The sequence below is a fragment of the Panthera tigris genome, chromosome A2 (genome assembly GCF_018350195.1).
Source record: "Panthera tigris isolate Pti1 chromosome A2, P.tigris_Pti1_mat1.1, whole genome shotgun sequence".
Classification (NCBI taxonomy): domain Eukaryota; kingdom Metazoa; phylum Chordata; class Mammalia; order Carnivora; family Felidae; genus Panthera; species Panthera tigris.
In genome coordinates, this window is record NC_056661.1 from 119,317,146 (window position 1) to 119,338,572 (window position 21,427).

General features: G+C 41.7%; 1 protein-coding gene across 11 annotated transcripts in view; it reads left to right on the forward strand.

Moving 5' to 3' along the window:
- Positions 1–14,845, forward strand: part of CREB5 (cAMP responsive element binding protein 5) — a 480,741-nt gene extending 465,896 nt beyond the window's left edge. For 10 of the 11 annotated variants that reach the window (XM_042968884.1, XM_042968866.1, XM_042968875.1 and 7 more), the window contains 3 exons: positions 2,984–3,211; positions 11,861–11,969; positions 12,889–14,845. In XM_042968884.1, the coding sequence (XP_042824818.1) occupies positions 2,984–3,211; positions 11,861–11,969; positions 12,889–13,052 (501 nt within the window). In that variant the 3' untranslated portion in view covers positions 13,053–14,845. The other variant, XM_042968923.1, reaches the window with a different exon arrangement.
- The last annotated feature ends 6,582 nt before the right edge of the window (positions 14,846–21,427 follow it).

Here is a 21,427-nt window from a genome sequence, read left to right on the forward strand (position 1 = left end):
TGAGCTTATTCATTAGGTAAGCTTACATTTGCAAACGTAGTTAGAGGAATTCTATATAGCAAGTAAGAGTGCTGGCCTTGGAGTGAGAAATCTGTCATTCATTCCCCACCTTATATGCTGGGTGACTCTGGTCAGTCAGCCAAACTCCCTAAGCTCCGTTGTCCCATCTGCAAAATGGGGTAATAATAGACGAAACTCGTAGACCCCTAGGAGTATTAAGAGAATGTCTGTAAAGCCCTCGGCACAGTTTTCAATACATACTAGCCATGATTAACTCCAAACGGAAGTAATATGATAGACGTTTACAGGTGGTTTAGCAATAAAATGCTGTCCAAACCACCTTTTTAGTCAAATGCAGTAGTACGGCATGGAGACATTAGAAGGGAGAAGGAAAACTACAGGTTCAAAGACAGGCAAATAAATTCACATAAATGTGTACTTATATTTTATAGCATTAAATTTTGGTTGCCTTTGTCGGCAAGTTACTTCAGAGACAAGTTTAACAGTTAATATTTAACAGACAATATTTAACAAGTTGAATATAAAAGCCATTCATTAGCTAATTACCAATTAGCCAATTGCCCTCCCTTTCAAGTCAGTAAGTGGCCAATTGTATATGCAATTAGTTAATTGCTATTATAATTAGCTGCACAAACAGTTGCTTTTTAATCCCATGCTAAACAGAAAGGGTACAGGTTGGTGTTGTTAAAATTTGAACAAGATCATTTAGACATTACTCAAAATGCCACTCTTAAATTGTGTTAACTTGGCTGATTTACTGAGATCTTGTCATATTGCTCAATTGTATGATTATTAGAGCATTAGGAACAGAAGCATAGTAAGGTCCTTCTGACTCTGAGATTCTAATATGACTTGGGATAGATTTGTCTTTATGAAATAACAATACATCATTTTTTATGAAAAGTTTCAGAGAATCTACGCCAACAGAATTCTATTTCAAAAGAAAATAAGCAACAATAACTAGATGGGACGTAAATTCTGGGCTCAGGGTTGCATTTGCAATTTCTCTTGGCTCCTTAGGATTCTCTTGCATATAAAGATGTGATTTCAGAGTCCTGGTGTCACACCTCAGTCACCAGGAATTTCTCTTGTCCAAACTACACTTTAAACCTTGAACTTGGACTGAGCCTAAAACCACCACATGGCTCACCCTTTTGGGTAAAGGCACAGGAAGAGTGTCAGAGATAAAGGTTGGTTGAAGTTGGGGTAGGAGAATACAAGACCAAATGAGAGGTCTCGGCAGTGGAGATTCAAACCCAGTTTGGCCTACTTGAGAATCTTGTCCAGGGCTGACAATTAGACATCGGGAATTCATTAAAAAAAAGAAATGGTGCAGGCCAAAACAGCCAAGTTAGTGAGTTCCTTCCTAACGCTTTGCTTTGAGGTGGTTAGCTTAGCTTAGCAGTCAGCATCTGAAATGACAAGGCTAAACCTTTGCCAATAACGAGGATTACATCTTCACCGGCCACTCTGGTGAGTAAGACCCTAGACAGTTAATTTTTGTTGTTATTTCTCTGTGATTGGGAGGAAAGGGATCGCCGATAAGCACTTGTAGAAAATGTCTATGGGTTAGACAAAATTACTGAGACGCAGTCCAACGTCAACCATGAGCCCGATTCTTTTACAGTACGTCATATAAGATTTGATAGAGGTTTAAGATGAAAATATATCACTTTCAGTCAGCTGATGTCAACTGGTAGCCATTATTAGCGCAATTACAGTCATTCAGATTGGTTCCAATCGCAGAATTGGAATGTGGTAGAAAACATTGCTGTGCTTCCTTTTGAAAACTTTTTTTGCATGTTATTTCCGTAGGTTAAATGTCTCTTGTAAAACAACTTTATAGATATTACAGCCGTGAGCCTGAGTGACTGAGAATGAGAAGGGCGGTGGGGAGTGGGGGGGCGGGGAGGAACACCCTTTATGGAGAACGAAGAAAGGGGGGAAGGAGTGGATTGCATTAGGGAAAGCATTAGGTGTCCAGACACATAAAGACTCCGTCGTGGAAATTTCACTCAGTGCTGTGTGTCTACCTCATGAAGGAAAATGAAGCTGTATGGGCAGTAGGTCTCCAAAACTTTAGATACTGCTGAGCCCCATGCAGATCTTAGGAGGAATCTATAAGTATAGTCAAAGTTTTTAATGAAGTGCTTTGCTACTTCCAGGGTTTTCTTAAAATGTGAATATATGGTGATTCTTAGCCTTCTGTCCCTCTTGCACAGACAGCTGGGGCTCAGCACTGCTCTGGGCATCCACTGCACAAGCCCTGCTTCCAGTCACCTGGAAAAGCCTGTCTGAGGCAGAGCTCCAAGGAACAGGTGGACCCATCTGGAGTTTGCCAGTCCAGCGAGGCCTTGGCATTGAGAGCTCTGAAATAGTGAAAATAGGATTTCATCTGCTTTCTGGGACTCACAGGGTTCTTTTGATAGGGAGTCGCAGCGGTGGTGACGTCCCAGCAGTGTTCTAGGAACACGGTTTTAACACCAGGAGAAAGAAGGGAGCTCACAACTTGCCCGGAAGGAGTTTTCTGCAGGTGATAGAAGACTCATCAATATGGTGACAATAACCATGACCTCTCTGTTGTCACCTGTAGCCCTGCGTTGGCATTTTACTCTTTTAAAACACACCTTAACTAAGACATGTTTAACATCTGAAGGAGAGGGGAAAAAAAATGTTTCCCCTGACATGATTCAGCCAAATGCCTGTCAGGGAAAAATCTATTTAACTCTCTCTCCCAAGTCGTTTCTACGTCTTGCCAAAATATCACAGCAGATAGTTCCGCAGTGCTTTTTCTTTTCACGAGCGTGATTTCACTGTTTACTTCGTTCTTAGAAAACAAGTTCAATATGCTCGCTAAAGCAGTCGACGCTGTGCTTTGCATTTCAACACCAGCTTGGGTTTCTTCTCTCACCCAGCGTGTTCCTTCTCTTTCCCCATCGCCCCTCCCTCTCATGCCCAACAGGTTTCACCAGCGACACAACAGATGCAGCCGACCCAGACAATACAGCCGCCCCAGCCCACAGGGGGGCGCCGGCGAAGGGTGGTGGATGAGGATCCCGACGAGAGGCGGAGGAAATTTCTGGAACGGAACCGGGCCGCTGCCACCCGCTGCAGACAGAAGAGGAAGGTCTGGGTGATGTCACTGGAAAAGAAAGCAGAAGAACTCACCCAGACAAACATGCAGCTTCAGGTGCAGGCCACTGTCTCTTTCCTCAGGACTCAAAGGCCCTGTGTACAGTTGGCATTTCCTGCCCCAGCAGGCGCTTGTTGACCTAAGCAGTAATACCGCACATTAGCTCACAGAGCGACTGCAGGCTTCCTCCTCAAGCTTTATTAATTCTGGGACACTGGACAAAACAAAGTAACCGTTTAGTTGGGGTTTCTTTAATGATGGTTTTTAAAATTTTTTTTAAATTTTTTTTTTTAACATTTATTTATTTTTGGGACAGAGAGAGACAGAGCATGAACGGGGGAGGGGCAGAGAGAGAGGGAGACACAGAATCGGAAGCAGGCTCCAAGCTCCGAGCCATCAGCCCAGAGCCCGATGCAGGGCTCGAACTCACGAACCGCGAGATCGTGACCTGAGCTGAAGTCGGATGCTTAACCGACTGAGCCACCCAGGTGCCCCTAAAATTTTTTTTTAAAAGTTTATTTATTTCTTTTTTAGAGACATAGAGCACAAGCAGGGGAGGGGCAGAGAGGGGGAGAGAGAGAGAGAGAGAGAGAGAGAGAGAGAGAGAGAGAGAGAAAGAAAGAATCCTAAGCAGGCTCTGCACTGTCAGCGCAGAACCTGATGCAGGGCTTGAACTCACAAACCGTGAGATCATGACCTGAGCTAAAATCAAGAGTCAGACATTTAACCGACTGAGCCACGCGGGCACCCCAATAACCATTCGGTTTTAAATCAAGCTCTGAGGAGAGATAACCTGCCCAACTAAGTTACAGAGCTAAGAGCACAGGCTTTGGTCAGACGGAGGTTCGCACTCTTGTTCAGCAAGTAGCTGTGCTTAACCTCTCTGGCCCTCAGTGTCCTCATCCATGAAATGGGAAGAATAACCTCATGGAGTCATTGGGAGTAATAAGTGAACTAATGTCTACCAAGCAGTTTTCCCAGTGCTTAGCACATAATAAATCTTCAACTATAAGGCAGTTCTCTATATTCACCAGTGAGGGGGTTGCTTTGACTTACACTAGATTATCTATGTTTTTTTGTTTAATGGAGGAAAGCAATATTTATGGTTATTATTTTGCTCTATGGGAAAAGCCATGTTCCCATCTCATTTTCAAACTTGACATGTTTTGAATCTTACAGGATTTTTGCTTTTCATGAGTGGCTCAACTGGGGACGGTTTCTAACAAGGCCATTTCTGGGAGAGAAGGGGAGGGAACTCTAGTGCCCAGGGCTTCTCCAGCAGACTTCATGCTGTACAGATGATGCGTTCAGGGTATCTGTTTCCACACAAAAAGGAATGCCCTCTCCACCAGCAGAAAGAGAGCGGCCTACTAGATTATGTGACAAGCAGTGCCGGGATAGCAGTGAGAGTTTTGGATTATAGCCCAGTGCTTCTAGGAGCATAAAAAATGGCAGAAGAGTGGAGGGAAGGGGGAAAAGATTGCCTCAGATGGGGAGACTCTGTACCTTAATAGTTCATAGGTAACTTTCACCTTCCCCCACCTGGTCCTCTCTGCATCCTTAGAAACCAACAATAAGGCTGCCAAATCCCCAAAGCTTTTGTGTGTTCAAGCCATTAAACGGAAATGACCTCGGAGCATCCAATGTATACATTGAAAATGTATAAAGAAAGTTTGGGTTATATGTGGACTGCATACGTATGTTCACCTTTTCCCCTAAATTTCTCATCCTTTTTTGTGATAGACATGAGAAAGAAAATAGGAAACATACACATCAGATGCGGGGGAAATAAAGTAATAATTCTTCCCAGTGGCTTAGAGTTGCATGTGCATGAGGTGGGGGGCTTGTGTCTTACCTTATTGCCCTCTCCCCCTGCTCTCTACCCCCTATTTCTAGTATAGTGGCAAGCTAACATGGTGAGCTCCTGAGTGTCTGCTCTCAATATCTGCTTGTTGAATCAATGAGCGAGTTTCCCACCTCTGGAGTGTCCAAGAACTGGCAGCCTGACCACTTGGCAAGGATGTGATTGAAGGGAGTCAAGCCACAGTGGGATGGCTGGACTCAACACCTCACAAGTTACACCAGCTTGAAAGTCTGTAGTTCTAGAATCCAACAGCCACAGTGGTATGTGAGAAGCTTCTAGGTAGAAGATGGGCAAGCACTTTTAACATTCATAGTAATCATGGGTTTGTTTTTAGGTGTATTGAAAAAATGTAATTAGGACATCAAACCTTCAATTTCACAGATACTCTTAGTAAGGATGAGGCTAAATTATTAAATAAGGAGTTAATTTGTACAAACATGTTGAGTAAATAAAAATTCTGGTGCATGCGGGCCTGGCAAATGTTCCAGCCAGTGGTTCTGCAATGACGGAGGTGTGGGAATCCCTGGAATTTGCTACCAGTTCTGAGGTTTGCAAGAGGACCATGAAAACGGGCATGATTCCTCAGTCTTGGCACTATTCAATTTGCGACTTGATAATTCTTTGTTGTATTCTGTTCCTCGCAGGTATTTAGCAGTACCCTTGAGCTCTACCCACTCAATATGAGTAGCATCCTCTACCTCACCCCCAAGTTGTGACAACCAAAAAGTCTCCATACGTTGTCAAATATCCCCTGTGGGGGCAAAATCACCCAGGGATTGAGAACCACTGCCTTAGATGAAGGAGCCATGAGCAGCCAGCTGGCACATAACACTGCCAACAAATGTTTAAATCAGTTTTAACAAAGATGAGCCCTTGCAGAATTACTTGGGCCTACTGACTGTGGTCCTGGAGCTTGAAAACAGAGAGAGAGAGAGAGAGAGAGAGAGAGAGAAGGGGGGAGAGAATAGCAGAGATCCTGGAAAAGTGAAGATGCTGGTTTTCCTTTGTCGTCAGATATGTTCATGACTTGGCATACGCCTGTATATTACTGCTTTTACAAAAGACATTAGGTAAATTTCCCCTTTACGAGACCCTACTCCATGAATCTGCACCATGTACAACCAAACCTGGCAAAAGAAAAAAAGATACTAGCATTCTAGCCCCTGAAAACCAGGAAAAAAGAGTTCTGTTTGGGCCAATCAACAGGCACCGATATTTCTGGTTGTTAACGCAGCGCCCAAGGAAGGGACAGTCTCTGAAAAAACTAAATTATCAGTGTTTTCCAACCACTGCTTAGCTTCCGAAGGACAGAAACCACAGCCATGCCATGTTTTCTGTGACGCAGAGCACTCCACATCTCGCCTTGTGATGCTGGAGGGGATATGCAGATTCTGCTACCTTTGAATGACCCTTTCCGTCTTGTCTTGCTGGACCTTTGTCAAAAGAAAAAGGTGTCTCTCTTGAGGCTGGTCCAGTGAGCCAAATTTTAAGTAAACAGAAATGGAAGGTGCTAAGCAAACAAACTCCAGCCAAACGGAATATCCAAGGTCTCGGATGGCCCGCTGCCACTTTTGAGTTGTTTTCCAGCATAGAACCTTCTAGTTGGGCTGCAGAGTTTCAGATTGGAAAAATCAGACCTAAGAAAACAAAATCAAGCTCCCAGACTTCAATTTCCTTGTCTCACAACGAATTTGTACCCAAGAGGTCAACGCAGGTATAAGATTTGAGGGAAATATTCGAAACTGCCCTATCTGACATGTTATGTAGGGAGAAACAGGAGGCGTCTTCCCAAAAGTCAGAATCAGCAAGTGGTAGGATGATGACCCAAGCAAGTCTTCCCTTGACCTAACCCACTGCTCTGGGGTCTTTCACTGTAGACAATTCTGAAGCGAAAGGAACCCACGTTCTTTTCTCCGACAGCGTGGCTTAGATCAGCTCTGAATTAATTCAACTACTGCCGTGGTGCTCAGTGGATTGTTTGTGTGCAGTAGATGATATGGAAATCATCTGGTCACCCACGGAAATAATTGCTTTTCTTTTTTAGTGCAAAGACACATGGTCTAAGTCGCTGCTGAAATTTTAGACACATGAGCCCAGGTTTGGGACTTGGCAAGAGACTAGGCCAGATGGGAACTGTTGCCTTACAAATTGAAAGTCCTTTGTTTTCGAGTGAAACAAACCTGGCCTCAGCCCTAATCTACCAAAAAAAAAAAAAAAAAAAAAAAAAAAAAGTGGGGAGGGGCTCTACTGTAGGGCCCATTTTGATAATTATTTTTTTGGCACAGACTACTGCCTGCACCAAAAAGCATTCTGGGTTTATCATATTAACAAAGTGGTATCCCCAAAGCCCCAAACTGCAAATGTAGCTATTAGGGACTTCTTGGGGTACCTGTTTAAAGGCTGTTATTATGGTATTGAATGTCTCTATAGGGGTTCTCTTTCATCCCCAGACAACCTTATGGGTTAAAGAACAGATTAATTCAGCTGCACCTAGCCTCTTCCAGTCCCTCTCTAAACGGCCAACTGCTTTAGAGTCATAGCGAACCCAAACTCGCTTCAAAAAAATGAAGGGATGATTTCAGCAGGAGAATTGATACTGATTATTCATACTTTGCTTTAGCAAAGTACTTTTATGTAAAGACCTAGAACAATTTTTATCACCCGCACAGGGGAGAAAAAAAAAAAATTGGTGACTTGCCTCGATTCATAAAGCAAGGTAATTCAGAGTAAGAAACTGCCTCCGGAAGGCCTGGTTTTTATTTCCCTACTAGAGCTGCAGGCAACATTTTATTTCTTTCGTGCGTTCTGGAACATTTGCTATCTGGTGGTTCTCTTCCAAAATGAATTCAAGGTGATTCTACTTATGTTCCATTGAAAAAGATTTTTGTTTAAAAATATAGTCTAGGGGCGCCTGGGTGGCGCAGTCGGTTAAGCGTCCGACTTCAGCCAGGTCACGATCTCACGGTCCGTGAGTTCAAGCCCCGCGTCAGGCTCTGGGCTGATGGCTCGGAGCCTGGAGCCTGTTTCCGATTCTGTGTCTCCCTCTCTCTCTGTCCCTCCCCCGTTCATGCTCTGTCTCTCTCTGTCCCAAAAATAAATAAACGTTGAAAAAAAATTAAAAAAAAATTTAAAAATATAGTCTAGCATTTCCTCTATCAGTCTGTATGAAGACTCTACGATGATTATGCATGTGGACAGCACACGGTTCACGCTGCTTTCTCTAGGGCAGTGATTGTCAACCTTTCTTAATCCAGAGGCTTCCTCTGGGATCTGATGAAGGCGCTGCAGACTCTGTCAACAATATGGACACATCCATGGACACGAAGTTTTGCACTAAAATGCAACTGTAGATATCGCTTTGGAATCTGCCCTAAGACTTGGAAGCCCAGGAGGTGTAAGAACTGTCTCCCTCAGGGAATATGAGACCTGAAATATAAGCGTATTTGAGAATACCAAATACCAATACTGAGGCCAATACCAAAGTAATTAATGAATAAAAAAATCAAGATCAAGTCCTTCATTAGACTCTTAGGTCTAATATTAGGTCTAGCTTTCTCAACAGAAGGCAAAGCAGAAACATTCAAAGGCTAAACAACCGTTTTGCTGGAGAGAACTAGAGAACTAATTCAACCGTCTTGTTTTACAGTAGGTTGGTGTAGCGGTTTGGGAGGCCAAACCCTATTATTCTGAAATCCCTGTTGAGAACTCTTTTTCCTGCTGGAATGCTGTCCCATGAATTTCTAGTGCCTCTGTGGCCATTAGACTTTGAATTTGCCCTTATAAGCACCATCATTACGTGTTTCTGATCCAAACAAGAGGCTGGTTTTTCTTCTTTATGGAGAATATTAATTGGCGTTCATTTTCCAACCATAACATCTAAATAACATAATTGCTAACACATCACTTGAAGAAATATGTCATTATTCACCTATTATCTTTAAAGGATGATCAGTTATCATGGCAGTCTTCAGGTTCCTACGTTTTTACAGACCCTCAACCTCCCAGGGTCTCAGTTTCTATACTTACGATGTATTCGTTTACTAATGAAGTGCTTTGCTATTCATAGACAAAGAGTGCCACTTAAGTTATCTATTTTGTATGGGGCTTTGGTTAGAGGCTAAGACACCACATACACTGTGCTGTTTTATTGTGGCCTCTCGTGGAAGCAAAAGGTTTATTGTGGAATGATTTGAGGTGTGCCAAGTATTGTAGGCAGTTAGCTCCTTGTGATTGTAGAAACCCAAAGAACGGAATTCAAAGTGCTTTTTTAAGGAAGGGGCAATGAACACTTTGTGCCTGGGAGATCGAACACTGCCTAGAAAAGGTGGGACTGAGAAGGACATAGCTGGGGAAGAAGCAGAGGCTAAGGTCAACCTCTCCAAGATGGCCACCAGGTGGGATTTTTTTTTTTCTTCTAGAAGTGTAAGAAAGCAAGAGAATCTTGTTTTATTTTTTTTATATATATATTTTTTAACATTTATTTATTTTTGAGGGACAGAGCACGAGCAGGGTAGGCACAGAGCGAGAGAGGGACACAGAATCTGAAGCAGGCTCCAGGCTCTGAGCGGCCAGCACAGAGCCCGAAGCGGCGCTCGAACTCACAAACCGCGAGATCATGACTTGAGCCGAAGTCAGACGCTTAAGCAGCTGAGCCACCCAGGCGCCCGTTGTTTTGTTTTAAATACTTTCCTTATTTGTTGTTTCCTAGATCACAGAAGAAAAGTGTGGCAGGATTTACTACCAATTGGAGCTTGACTCCATTTTCTACGAGCAATTGTCTGCATTAACTGCAGCTGAGAGTTTCTCCTTAGGGTACACAAGTGTCTTAGCAGTTGTGATTCTAGAAAAGGGCTAGGTCTATAATCCAAATGTGAATAAGATGACATTTCATTTTGAGACCAAATACACACACACACACACACACACACACACACACACACATCTTAGTTTTCTTTTTCTTCTTTTTTCGTTTCGTTTTGTTTGGTTGGTTCGTTTTTAACCAGGGGTTGCCTTCTATTTAATGGTCTAAAAGTAACTTTCTCTTACACAGTCTATTTTAAGCAAAGGGAATCTGGGAAAAGCAAGGAAGGCTGTCTGAATTTAAGTGGGCATAAAATAAGAGAGGAAAGAATTAGTACTTAAGGCTAAAATAAATTGTCCTCTAAATAAAGTTATCCATCCCACTGACAAGGGTCACTTTTGGCTTTGATCGGGCCCCTTTACCAACCACACTTCTTCAGAGGTGGAAGATGCAATTTTCACATTTAAGTGATTTATTCATCATTAATGCTAATTTCTCAGGCATGTTTATTTTGTAAAATTTGGAGAAGAAAGAGAAAAGCTTTCGTAGATGAGATTCTCACTATTTTGTTCCTTATGTTACTCAACATTTGGTTACTTATAATGTATTTTGCAAATGAATTCGGAAATGGGAGGTATTCTTTAAAACACGTTTCAAAAAAAATTTCTTTACATTAACTTCTAGAATCCCAAACTTACTTTTTTAGGTGATAAATACACGCCCGGAAAGCCAAGTTCATATTGAAAGTGTAGATGCAACGTAATGACAGCAATGTTAGAACACCCTTTTCTGTGTGCATGGTTGTTTTGTTTTGTTTTGTTTTGTTTTGTTTTGTTTTGTTTTAGTCTCCACATGTGGAGTACAATGCCTGGAAGCCACAAACGAACGTTAGCCAGAGAGAGGGTATTATTTATCACAACTGTAAAATGGCTTATTTGAGATAGTGCTACGTTTACAATTTACTTTTATCAAGTGGAGGCACCTTAGAATCAACCATCTATTCTGCATCTATATTTGTAGACAGTGGTGCCAAGCACATTATTCTCCAAAGCCATGAATCTGTCTTTGTGAACTACTCCATAAAGCGGAGATTTGAGGCACTGATCTAAGTAAATAAGCAACATGCGCACGTACACACACGCAATCCGTAACACCCCGATATTGATGGCAGAGTTCATAGGCTGAAATTAGCCAAACTAGTTAATGAACCAATCACATTCATTTAATCATGGCCAAGACTTCATTGCCCGCCCCCCCTTCCTGGGCTGACCTCACCCCACCAGTAGAGGATCAACAGTTTGTTCTATGTGCTTCCATGCCTTCCACTAAGCAGGTATCCGGCAGGGATGTGCTCTGTTGAACTACAGCCCGTTTGGAAATTCTTTTGGGAAATCTGATGGTAGATGAGTTGGCTTATTCTGAGGACATTTCAATGTGAAGCCACTAATTCTGCCACTCAGTTCTTCCCAATGCATGTGTCACATTCACTCTTCTCATACTGAATATTGGCCCGAGCTTACCAGACAGTGTGAAGATGATTATTATGAACAGCTAGATTCGCTCGCTAAATTCAATGATTGCTTAGTGTTGTGCTAGGCAATATTCAGAGCGTTTTACATATATTACCTCATTCAATCCTCACAACTCAAAAAACTTTATATTGGTTTTTTTCCCCCCAGTTATATACAAGATTGCTGAATCTCAGCTGGCTTATGTTTCCTGCCTAGGGTCCCCCAGTAAGTGTGGAATGGAGATTCTCACCCATGTAACCTGGCTCCAGAGTTGGCCACCTAAAGGGGGTGCTCTGGACTTTTAATAGGATTCAGCTCTTGAGTTACAAGTCTGGTCTTTTCAGAAAGTCCCTGGTAAGTGTGATGGCCAAGTTAAAGGCAAGGTACACGTTTTCAGGCGAATCTCATTGACTATCATCCTCAGTGTCTTTTGGACACAACAGGAAAGTTTGCCAATATCACTGTTAAGAATGCATGGAGACTTGTATTCTCTGGTCTTTTCAACATGGCTTTGATATGTCTCTTTCCAGAATGAAGTGTCCATGTTGAAAAATGAGGTGGCCCAGCTGAAACAGTTGTTGTTAACACATAAAGACTGTCCAATAACAGCCATGCAGAAAGAATCACAAGGATATCTAAGTAAGTCATTGACTTTTTTTTTCTTTTCTCAGTGTCCAGTTTTTTTTTTTTTGCCACTAATTTTGCATTGGATTTTATTGAAAGAGCAGAAGTAAAGTGTAGATTGCACACCCCAGCAGAAATCATACTAGAATTCTTCAGTGGCTGCCAGACTGTTGCACCAGGGACATCCCCCTTTTCTGACCCCTGCCCATCACCATGCCCCTCCTGATAATTTCTGGCTAGATCTTCCCTGCCATTTCACATTGTAAAATTGTACCGAATTCCAATTCTGCAGCCAGTAGAAAAATCACTTGCTGGAGCCCACCTACCAGTGGGCTAGCCGCCTTCCAGAGAAATCCAGGGGCTGGGGTACAGGCATTGGGTGAATCGCATCCAATGCCGTAAGGTATATGAGCTGCTGGGCTGAAAAGTGAGTGACCTTGTCTCGGTGTTCCAATAAGTAAAGTGGACCCCTTTCTCTAGACCCCAGTTTCTGCATCTGGAATGTCAAGAAGTTAAATGCTAGTTGAGTGGGGGATGGTGGGAGGAGCAAGGATTCATGGCTGAAGGTCAATTCATTTTCAAATAATTTTTTAGATTGAGCAACACAGATTCTCCCACCACATGTGAGTATGTTTCCACATTTGATATGCGGATGGCTACTTGAAAATACAAAAATGGGGACGTTCACACACCAAGACTCCAACACGTGAAATCATTCTGCTGGTGTAGAAAGCATGGCTTTGCTTGTAGCTATAAAGTGGGAAGGCATAGCTGGTGACAACAGTTTAAAATAAAGTTTTGAAATTAACGTCCAGGAGAACACGTGTGAAACTCTTCCATTTCTGGGAAACATCTAGTAATGTTTTCCCGAGTAGGCCACAGGTCCGCCCAAGAGGAGCTATATTGGTGTGTGCGTGTGTGTGCTTTCTCCTAGGTCCGGAGAGCAGTCCTCCCGCCAGCCCCGTCCCAGCTTGCTCTCAGCACCAGGTCATCCAACATAATACCGTCACCACTTCCTCTGCAGTGAGCGAGGTGGTGGGAAGCTCCACCCTCAGTCAGCTCACCACTCACAGAACAGACCTGAATCCCATCCTTTAAAATCCACCACTGGGTCAGACCTTGCCTCCAAGAAGAGCTGTCGCATATCATGCGTCCTTTCCTTTAAGGGCATTTTTAGAATTAACTCAGACCTGGAAGACTCCTCAGCCCTTCAGAGACTGGCTTTCATTTTTATAGTTATTATGGAAATGTCGTCTTTTATACTTAGTTCTATAAGAAAAAAAGGGAGTTATGCAATTAATTAATCTATCAGCTTGGGAAATGCTTTGGTGCTTTTCTCCAATTTTCTGGTACCAGTGAACTTGTTTATAAACTGAACTCCTTCTGTATATAGACATGGTTTCATTCTTATCGGTCCAACCCTTTGCCTGAAACATTGCATCTTGTTAAACCGCAGCTTTTAGCCAAAATGAGGCATGCCCACATGTCACGTAAACGGATGCAAGGTAACTGGGTGGTGAGTCTGATGATGTCGTAACACATGTTGAGTTTGTGCTGTGATGTCGCCAGAATTCCAGATGAACACAGAGCCTTTTCCATATCTGTCTTCCTCTTATTATAAAAAAAGGATGAGATCCACTGATGTCCAAATAAAACCACCAAGCATCTCCCCACCTCTCCTCCTCCTCTTGGTCCACCTCCTTGAATTGCCCTCCAATTTTCTCCACTCTCCCTCTCCTTTTCCACCTTTTCCTGGGCCGCCTGTGTACTCTTCATTTTTACTTTCTTCTGTTTTATTTTTCCACCTTTAGCATTGCAGGTAAAGAAGAAAACAATGCCTAAAGGGAAAAAAAAACACAAGTAAATCTAAAAAAATACGGATCTAGCCATTGCTTCCCTTGCCTGTGACCCACAGCTGGAGTTCATTCATCTCTTGCTTTTTATAAAATGGTAAGCAAGAGAGGTTTCATGTGCCTGATTTAATGTTTTTAATAATCAGAACAAATAAAAGGTGGCTTAGCCATAGGTGAAACACTGTTGAATGCCAGCTGTGGAGACACCAGGGAAGGGAGCCTATAAGCCTTGATTGTGAAGGTCCAAATTACGATGTGGGCTGTAACATCACACCCTCGAATTACAACCGGCTTTATATGGCCTGTCTATAAGGCTAAAAATCCATAGACTATATAATAGTTCAGAAGGGCTCTATTCACTACACAGATTACAATGGTCAATCATCAGCTGCTAATAGACTAAGATTTATTAATTATTTTTTTTTTCTTAAGCCTATGGAACTGGCTTTGCTATTCTGGTGGGTGAAAGTACACGCTCTACTGGAGGAACAAAGAGAGAAAGAAAACCTGATGTTCCCATAGGGGTGCTTTCAGCTCCCCCCCACCGCCCCCAGAACAGCCAAAGCCTTTTTTGGCTGCTGCAAGAATCCCGTGGATATGGCTACTTTACTCTTCTGAATAATTCTGATTTATATTTTCAACAACTCTCATCAGCTTGCCCATTATAAAAAGCAGATAGTCCCGAACCACGGTTGTGCCTCCTTGAAACAAGCCATTCTACTGTGCTAATGTGTGCTAATATCACATCTCACAAGTAACGGGCTAATGTTTCTCTCTAGCAGTGTAGACAGGTGCTGGTGTTTCATCTCCATTTGAATGCTTGACGTCCTAACATGAGTGTGTGTGTGTGTGTGTGTGTGTGTGTTCATGGGATTTAAATAATAGTATTTTACAAAAGGTGTCGCTTTTATAAGAGTTCAAAAAAGGGAAAGATACATGTGTGGATGTGGGTGTGTGTATATGTGTTTATCTCTCCCTGTAGCATAAGAATCTATTTTGGAGAAAAAAGAAAATATGAGAGTCGTGAAGCATGATTTTATAACTAGTTTCAGTTTTATCTAATAACTTACTTTTTAAATCAGTATTTATCAACCTTTTTTTTTTCATGTATGCAGTGCTTTCAAAAGAAAGTTTTGAGTGTCCAGGAAAACTCATGACTAGATATATGGTCTAAAAATCAAAACAAAAGCAAAAGCAAAACAAAAAATAAACACACACACACACACCAAAAAAAAAAAAAAAAAAAAAACCAAAAAAAAATTTTTAAAAATGTTAAAAAGAAAGAGAAAAAAGAAATGCAAATTAAAAGGATTTTCTATTATATTTTAGACAAACATATCTTTTTTTTAAGTATTTTAAATACTGAATTCATAGTTGTTTTGTTTTGAATCCCAGCCTTAACCGCTGAATGGTTGAACCTAACTGGCTTCCTAAGAAATATTTAAGATATATCTCTATTCTGAAATTAAATTTAATTTTTTCAAAACTCCTTTCTAGGACCGTCTATGTGTCTCTCTAAAAAAAAAAAAAAAGAAAAGAAAAAGAAAAAAAAGCTCATTGAAATGTTTGCTTGGATTAAAACAATTTTTTTTTAGTTTTATTTTATTTCTTGCTTTAAGTGAACGATAACTTTTTTTTTTCTTTACTGCATGCATAGCACTTAACGAAATGGATTTTTTAAAAATCCACTGGTAATATCAGAATGTCCAGAAAGTGGGCTGTCACTAAAATTATGGTTTACTTTACTTCTGCTCCGCCTCTTGATTGAATATTTAGTTGTTAAACTGAAAGCCTCTGTAGTGAAGAACTTGCCTGGGTTTTCTTAATTCAGCAACTTGACAGTTTGACTGATGTGCATTATATAGAGCTCAATTATGTCTGTTTTTTATGCTAAGTAGGCAAACCAACCACACACACGCGTTAGCAAACGGGCCTCAACGTATAATTAGAATAAACCGTCTTCTTGTTATGCTCGGGGCCTTTAGGTATGTTCATTAGCAGTGTGGAAATACAGTAAATGGAAGATGCCAGCTAGTTGTCAAGGCTTCTTGAAACCCTGAACAGAAAGGCTCCTTGGTCAAATCCAACACTCGGCTTATCAGGAGAAGTACTTCACCAGAAGGTCCAGCCTTCACCAGACCGTAGAATAATCAGTCTGCCTGAAAATCCCTCCTTGCCCTACATTTTTTGCCAATGTGGGAAAACATCTTTTTGCTGCCCCATTCTCCTCTCCCACTCGATCTAGATATGGGTCATGCACCCATATCTTCACAAATCCGTTGTAGTGACCTTCAGAGCACCCATGCGGAGGAGGGAAGGGTCCTGCAACACTGCCTCTCCTCATTCACCTGCGTTTTTTGGTTTTTGGTTTTTGGTTGGTTTTTTTTTATATTGGCAGCGTCTGCCTTTGAAGTCACTGCCAGCCTACCTGGACATTTCTGCGACGCTTCCCCCGCCTTACGTGATGGGACATGGCAGCTTAGGGGCACCCGGTGGCATTTCTACCTGGTGACCCTAAATTGAGGCATCCACATCTTAAGGGTTCCTTCTGAAGACATTTCCCAGAACACGATGCCAGGGCGGGTATAGGGAAACCCTGGCCACGGGCGAACATACTCATTTGAAAGCCTGTGTGGAGCTGATCTGATGTTTTCCCTTCGATACCCCCACCCATCTCTCTCCTCCCGCCGTGTCAGCGTGTGCGAGTCCCAGTGGTTAACGCGGCCTGTGGGAGACAGCAGTTTGCGTGGTATCACCGCACGAACTGTTACAATCAGGGTGACTGACTTGGAGCAAATGCTCTTTGGAGCCTATCCCGTCAAAGGAACCAAATGCAGCACATGTTCTGAACAGAGGGGCGTCAACGGTGAATGTGCAGGCGGTTTTTGTTGCCCGTTAAGTAAACTTTAGCGTCTTAGTTGAGTTTGCCGTTAAAATCTGAAACCAGCTGCGGTGAAAGACCAGCCTTTGGCTGGGGAGTTTTAAGCATCGGTAACTGCTCTCAAACTAGCCATCCAGTTAGGATAGAATGTGCTTCTTTCTGGTTAATAAAAACCATCTAAGAAAATATATATGTATGTATGCGTGTATACAGTGGAATTCAAGGACCAAAGCAAAATTTGAACAGGAATCTATTAATTTAGAATTTTATAAGATATTTATTAATAAATGTTATTTTAAAACATTCCATTTGAACAGTATTCTTCCGTAGGATCTACTTGTTTTTAAAGTGTTAGTTCATAATAAACTTCTCTACTCGTGTATATCTTCATTTTTCAGGGTTTCAAACGGCTCTTCTCCATCATTTGGTGGAAATGTTTCGCTTAGCTCTGTGCATAGAAATTTCAAGGATTTTGTTATTGCTCTGTGAGTTATTTTTTTAATCTATGTTCTGAACAGTGTTGTTTTTCACATTTCTTTCTCTCTCTCTTTTTTTATTTTTTTCTTAACGTTTAAAGTAAGCTCTTTCCTTTAGGAAGCGGAGTTCAGCTAAAGGGAATCAGTAACCACGACTGGAACAACTTTCTTGTAAAAGTGTAAAAACAACTTCATCTCTGCTTCTCTCCACCCCACCCCAATTTCCTAGAATGCCTTGCGCTATTCAGCTTCCTTCGTGCTCTTTTTGCCCTTTGCCAAACAATGGGCCCTAGCTTTAAGCCATTCAAGTTCCATTATGCAGTATATCTGAGAAGGAAAAGGAAACAACCCATTTAAATTTGAATAAAACTGTGCCTCTGCGAGCAGTAGCAATTTAGAGTCTCTCTTCTGCTTTTAAGATAATTTATATTTTAAAATTGCACTTTAGCTTTCTCGATCCCTTTCTGTTTCTCTTGTTCTCCCTCAGACCCCCTCCGAGCCCTTAAACCTGCCTCTGCTCCCCACTTTCCAACTCCCCCACCCCCTCCCCCTAAGGCTCTGAGCTGCACCGTTTAAAATACTTTACAGAATATTTGTACCAGGTACATTTGCGTAAAGTCGGGTTCCTCACATCAGCCTAGATGAAGCCTGCTACGGAAATACCAAGAAGAGCCAGTTTATATTCTTTACCCCTTTATTCATAGCATGTTTTTTTTTTTAATGTTATCTTATGCAACAGATGTGAGGCAGCAGCTAAGCTACACTTAAGAATTTTCTATCTCATTCTCCAAACCAAAGTGTCCTGAATGAGCCAGGAGACTTACTCTTTTGTGCATCATGGTGCACGTGGACTGTTGTCCCAGCCATTGTCTCTCTGAGGCTGCTGAAATAACAGTGGCCCTGTCTGTGTCATTCCTAGGTCTCAAAAATACAATGTTGCCTTGTGACGTCATTAGGGACAGCACCTCTGTTTTACAATGATAATCTAAGAAAGGACAAGAAGACACTGAAGCAATAAATGTACAAGTAAAATTCAATACCAAAACAAAGAAAAAAAAAAAAAAAAAACAGAACAGAAAACCCTAGGCTCATCGTGTTGTGAAAACGAAAAAGTGTATGTCCAACTCAAAATATTTTACTATTTCTTGTGGAGTTTTTCAGTGATGTAATGCTTATAGCCAAATTGCTTAAAGAGTGTTTATATATTTTTTTCCTTATAAATTGTCTATTTTTAAAAAAAAGAAACTATTTACCACAAGTTGAAGGGGTGGGGGTGGGTAAGGCCAAATTGCCAGCATTTGTTAAAAGATTAATATTCTTACGTGGCACACTCTGATACCTTTCCAAGCTTATCATCAGAGGGGAATCAGTAATGATCAGCTATTACATTTCAGCCAACTTACAATATCTAGCTCATTAGAAGCCAGGATGTAGAAAGCTCTTCTTAGGCCATTTAGGATTTCTTACATTGAGTTTCATGCTATAGAACTTTCTAGGATTTTTTTTTTTTTTAAAACAGAATCATTTTAGCCTCAGGACTGAGAATGTGGAACCTGAATAAATTAGCTTTAAGTATATCATTAAAATCTTATGCACAATAAGCTCATTAGATTCTAGTTGTCTCCTTAGAATACCAATGTCACGGACAGGAGATCATGAAAGGTATCAGCAGTGCTGTAGGGGAGGGCATTTCAGAGAAGGAACCCCCCCTAACCAGCCAGCCAGTAGAAGAGAAGACCTACTCACCCTCTTTTCTTCTACGTTCTGCTAAATCACACCTGCCTCATGGAGAGAGGAGTTCTGCCTTTGAGGTTTGTCTTGGAGAAATGATAAGCTTGAAATGTTCTCCCTGGAGAGGACATAGGGTTTGGGATCTTCTGAAAAGGCCTGGAAAAAAATGGCTCAGTTCAAACACCATGTTCTAGGATAATTGGAACATAAATATTGTCCAAAATATGGAACTTAAAAAAAAAAGTTTAGCATTATGCAAAGTGCTAATTAAGGAAGTCCCAAAAAAAAAAAAAAAAAGGTGCTGTCACTTTAAGTTCTGGACTGGGGGGGTTGTTTGTAATTGTAAACAGCAAAGCATTTATGTTTGTCTGTCTATTTGTAAAGCAACCACCTTCCTTACTGGAAGGAGAAAAAAAATTGGGGGTACATACGTGTAAATACTTGCTGCAGCATTTAATATGTTCAATTTTATGTTAAGCTTTTTGTTGCATTGTGAACACATTTATTGTTATCAATGGACAATGAGTTCATTAAGACTGTTCAACTAGGTCAGATTTTTACATCTCTTTGGAGCAAGAAGAGACAAGATTTTGTGCATTTGTACAAATGTTAATAATATCACTGCAATTCCAATATAATAAAGCACTCAAATGCAAATAACACATGTAACTTTCGTATGATGAAATTCGGGCTTGGGGATAACGGTATCTATTCTGCACGTGGTCTCATTCATGCCTTGTAAACCAGCGCTTACTCTTTCGGGGTCGTGATTATCTAGGGACAAAAGGAGGTGAGCTTTTCTCCTTCGCAGACCACCACTACCCTCTCACTGCCTCTGCCATCCAACTTCCCACCTGAGGCCACCAGTCTAACACAGTCACAGTGGGTTGGCCACACGACTCAACTTCTCGTGGGGGTCAACAGATTTTAATAATCAAGAAATATGGCCAGCATAAATTCACGTTCAGGATTTCTAGGAACCAAGAAGCACATACTGGCCACTCAGGCAGTCAACTCCTGGAGTTTTTTGCTTGGCTTCCAGAGAAGTCCTAAGGACAGTCTTAGCCCCTTTCGATGTCTTCCAGATATCAACCCTGCCCCCCTTCCTTCCCTTCTACTTTCTTTCCCTGTACTTCTTTCGTTAATTTTTTAGTCACTCTCCTCTTTCTCTTATATTCAATGTCTGATCCATCGGCATGGCCAGAATCCAACCATCATGTTGGATTTACCATTACAGCTCTGTCCAAATTGCCAGCACCTCTCACCTGGATCCCTGCAATACTCTCCTGACTGGCAGCCAGAGTGAAGCTTTGAAAATGGAAGTCAGACCATGTCCCTCCACTGCTCAAAATTCTTTAGGGACTTCTCCCCTCATTCAAAGCAAAAGCCAAATTCCTTACTACGAAGTTCTGTAAAGGCCCTCCATGACCTGCCCCTCCATTAATTCCCTGAGCCCATGTCCTACCATTTTTCTTCCCCCTCACACCTCTCCAGCTCCACTGATATTTTTGAAGTTCCTCAAACATCGCTTGAGCCATCCACCTGAGAGTCTTTTCACACACTGTTCATTCCCTCTACGCAGAATGTTTTCTCCCGAATATCAGCATCACCTCCTCATCTGCCTCCCTACTACTTAAGCCTTTCCTGACCATCCTCTATAAAATTATGTCACCCTCACTCTTCATTCTCTCCTGCCTTGCACAGACTTTATTTTCTGTAGCATTTACCAGTATCTAACAGACTTTGGTCAATTTTATGTAGTTGTTTTTTACTGTCTGTCTCCTCTAAGTAGAATGTAAACCCCGCAAGCACAAGGGCATTTTGTTTCGTTCACCCTTGTGACCCAAGATCTAGAGCAGTCATACACGATGGGCACACAATAAACACCTGTCGAGCGGATACTCTTGTGTTTCCTTCCTGTCTTCTTTCTTGATCTCAGAACACTTCAACCCAACCACTTGGTCCTGTGACCACAGCAGTCATATTTTAAAACCAAGAACCCGGATGTGTCGTCTTCCACGTAGCCTGCCAGGATATTGGAAACTGGGACAGAAAAACAATTTGGGTGGGGAGGATGATTGCTGTTCTAATGGCAATCCCATCTGTTACATTTACATTTAGACCACTCACTACACTCATGGTTCCCAAGAGAGTCTTTCTAATGCCCATCCCACCCTTGTTTGCAATTTCAAAGCCATTACTATTGGTTAAAAAAAAAGTGTTAAGATCCCACATTTATACTTTGAAGATAGACAGCTCTAATCTCCATTCTATGTTTCATGCCTCTGTCCCTGGAGCTTCATAACATCCTTTTTTCTTATACTTGCTCTTGTGGTTGGTTATTGGTTGGTTGCTGGATCACGTTTTAATTTTGCATTACGTATTTTCTTATCCAACAAAAACAAGGTTTTATCAAAACAACCTGCCTTGTGGTTTGGAACCTAAGTATCTTCACTATGAGATCATAAGACTCTGGAGCACGATGAGCCCCCCCCCCCCCGCCCCGTCCTTTTAAAGCAATTGAAAACAAGA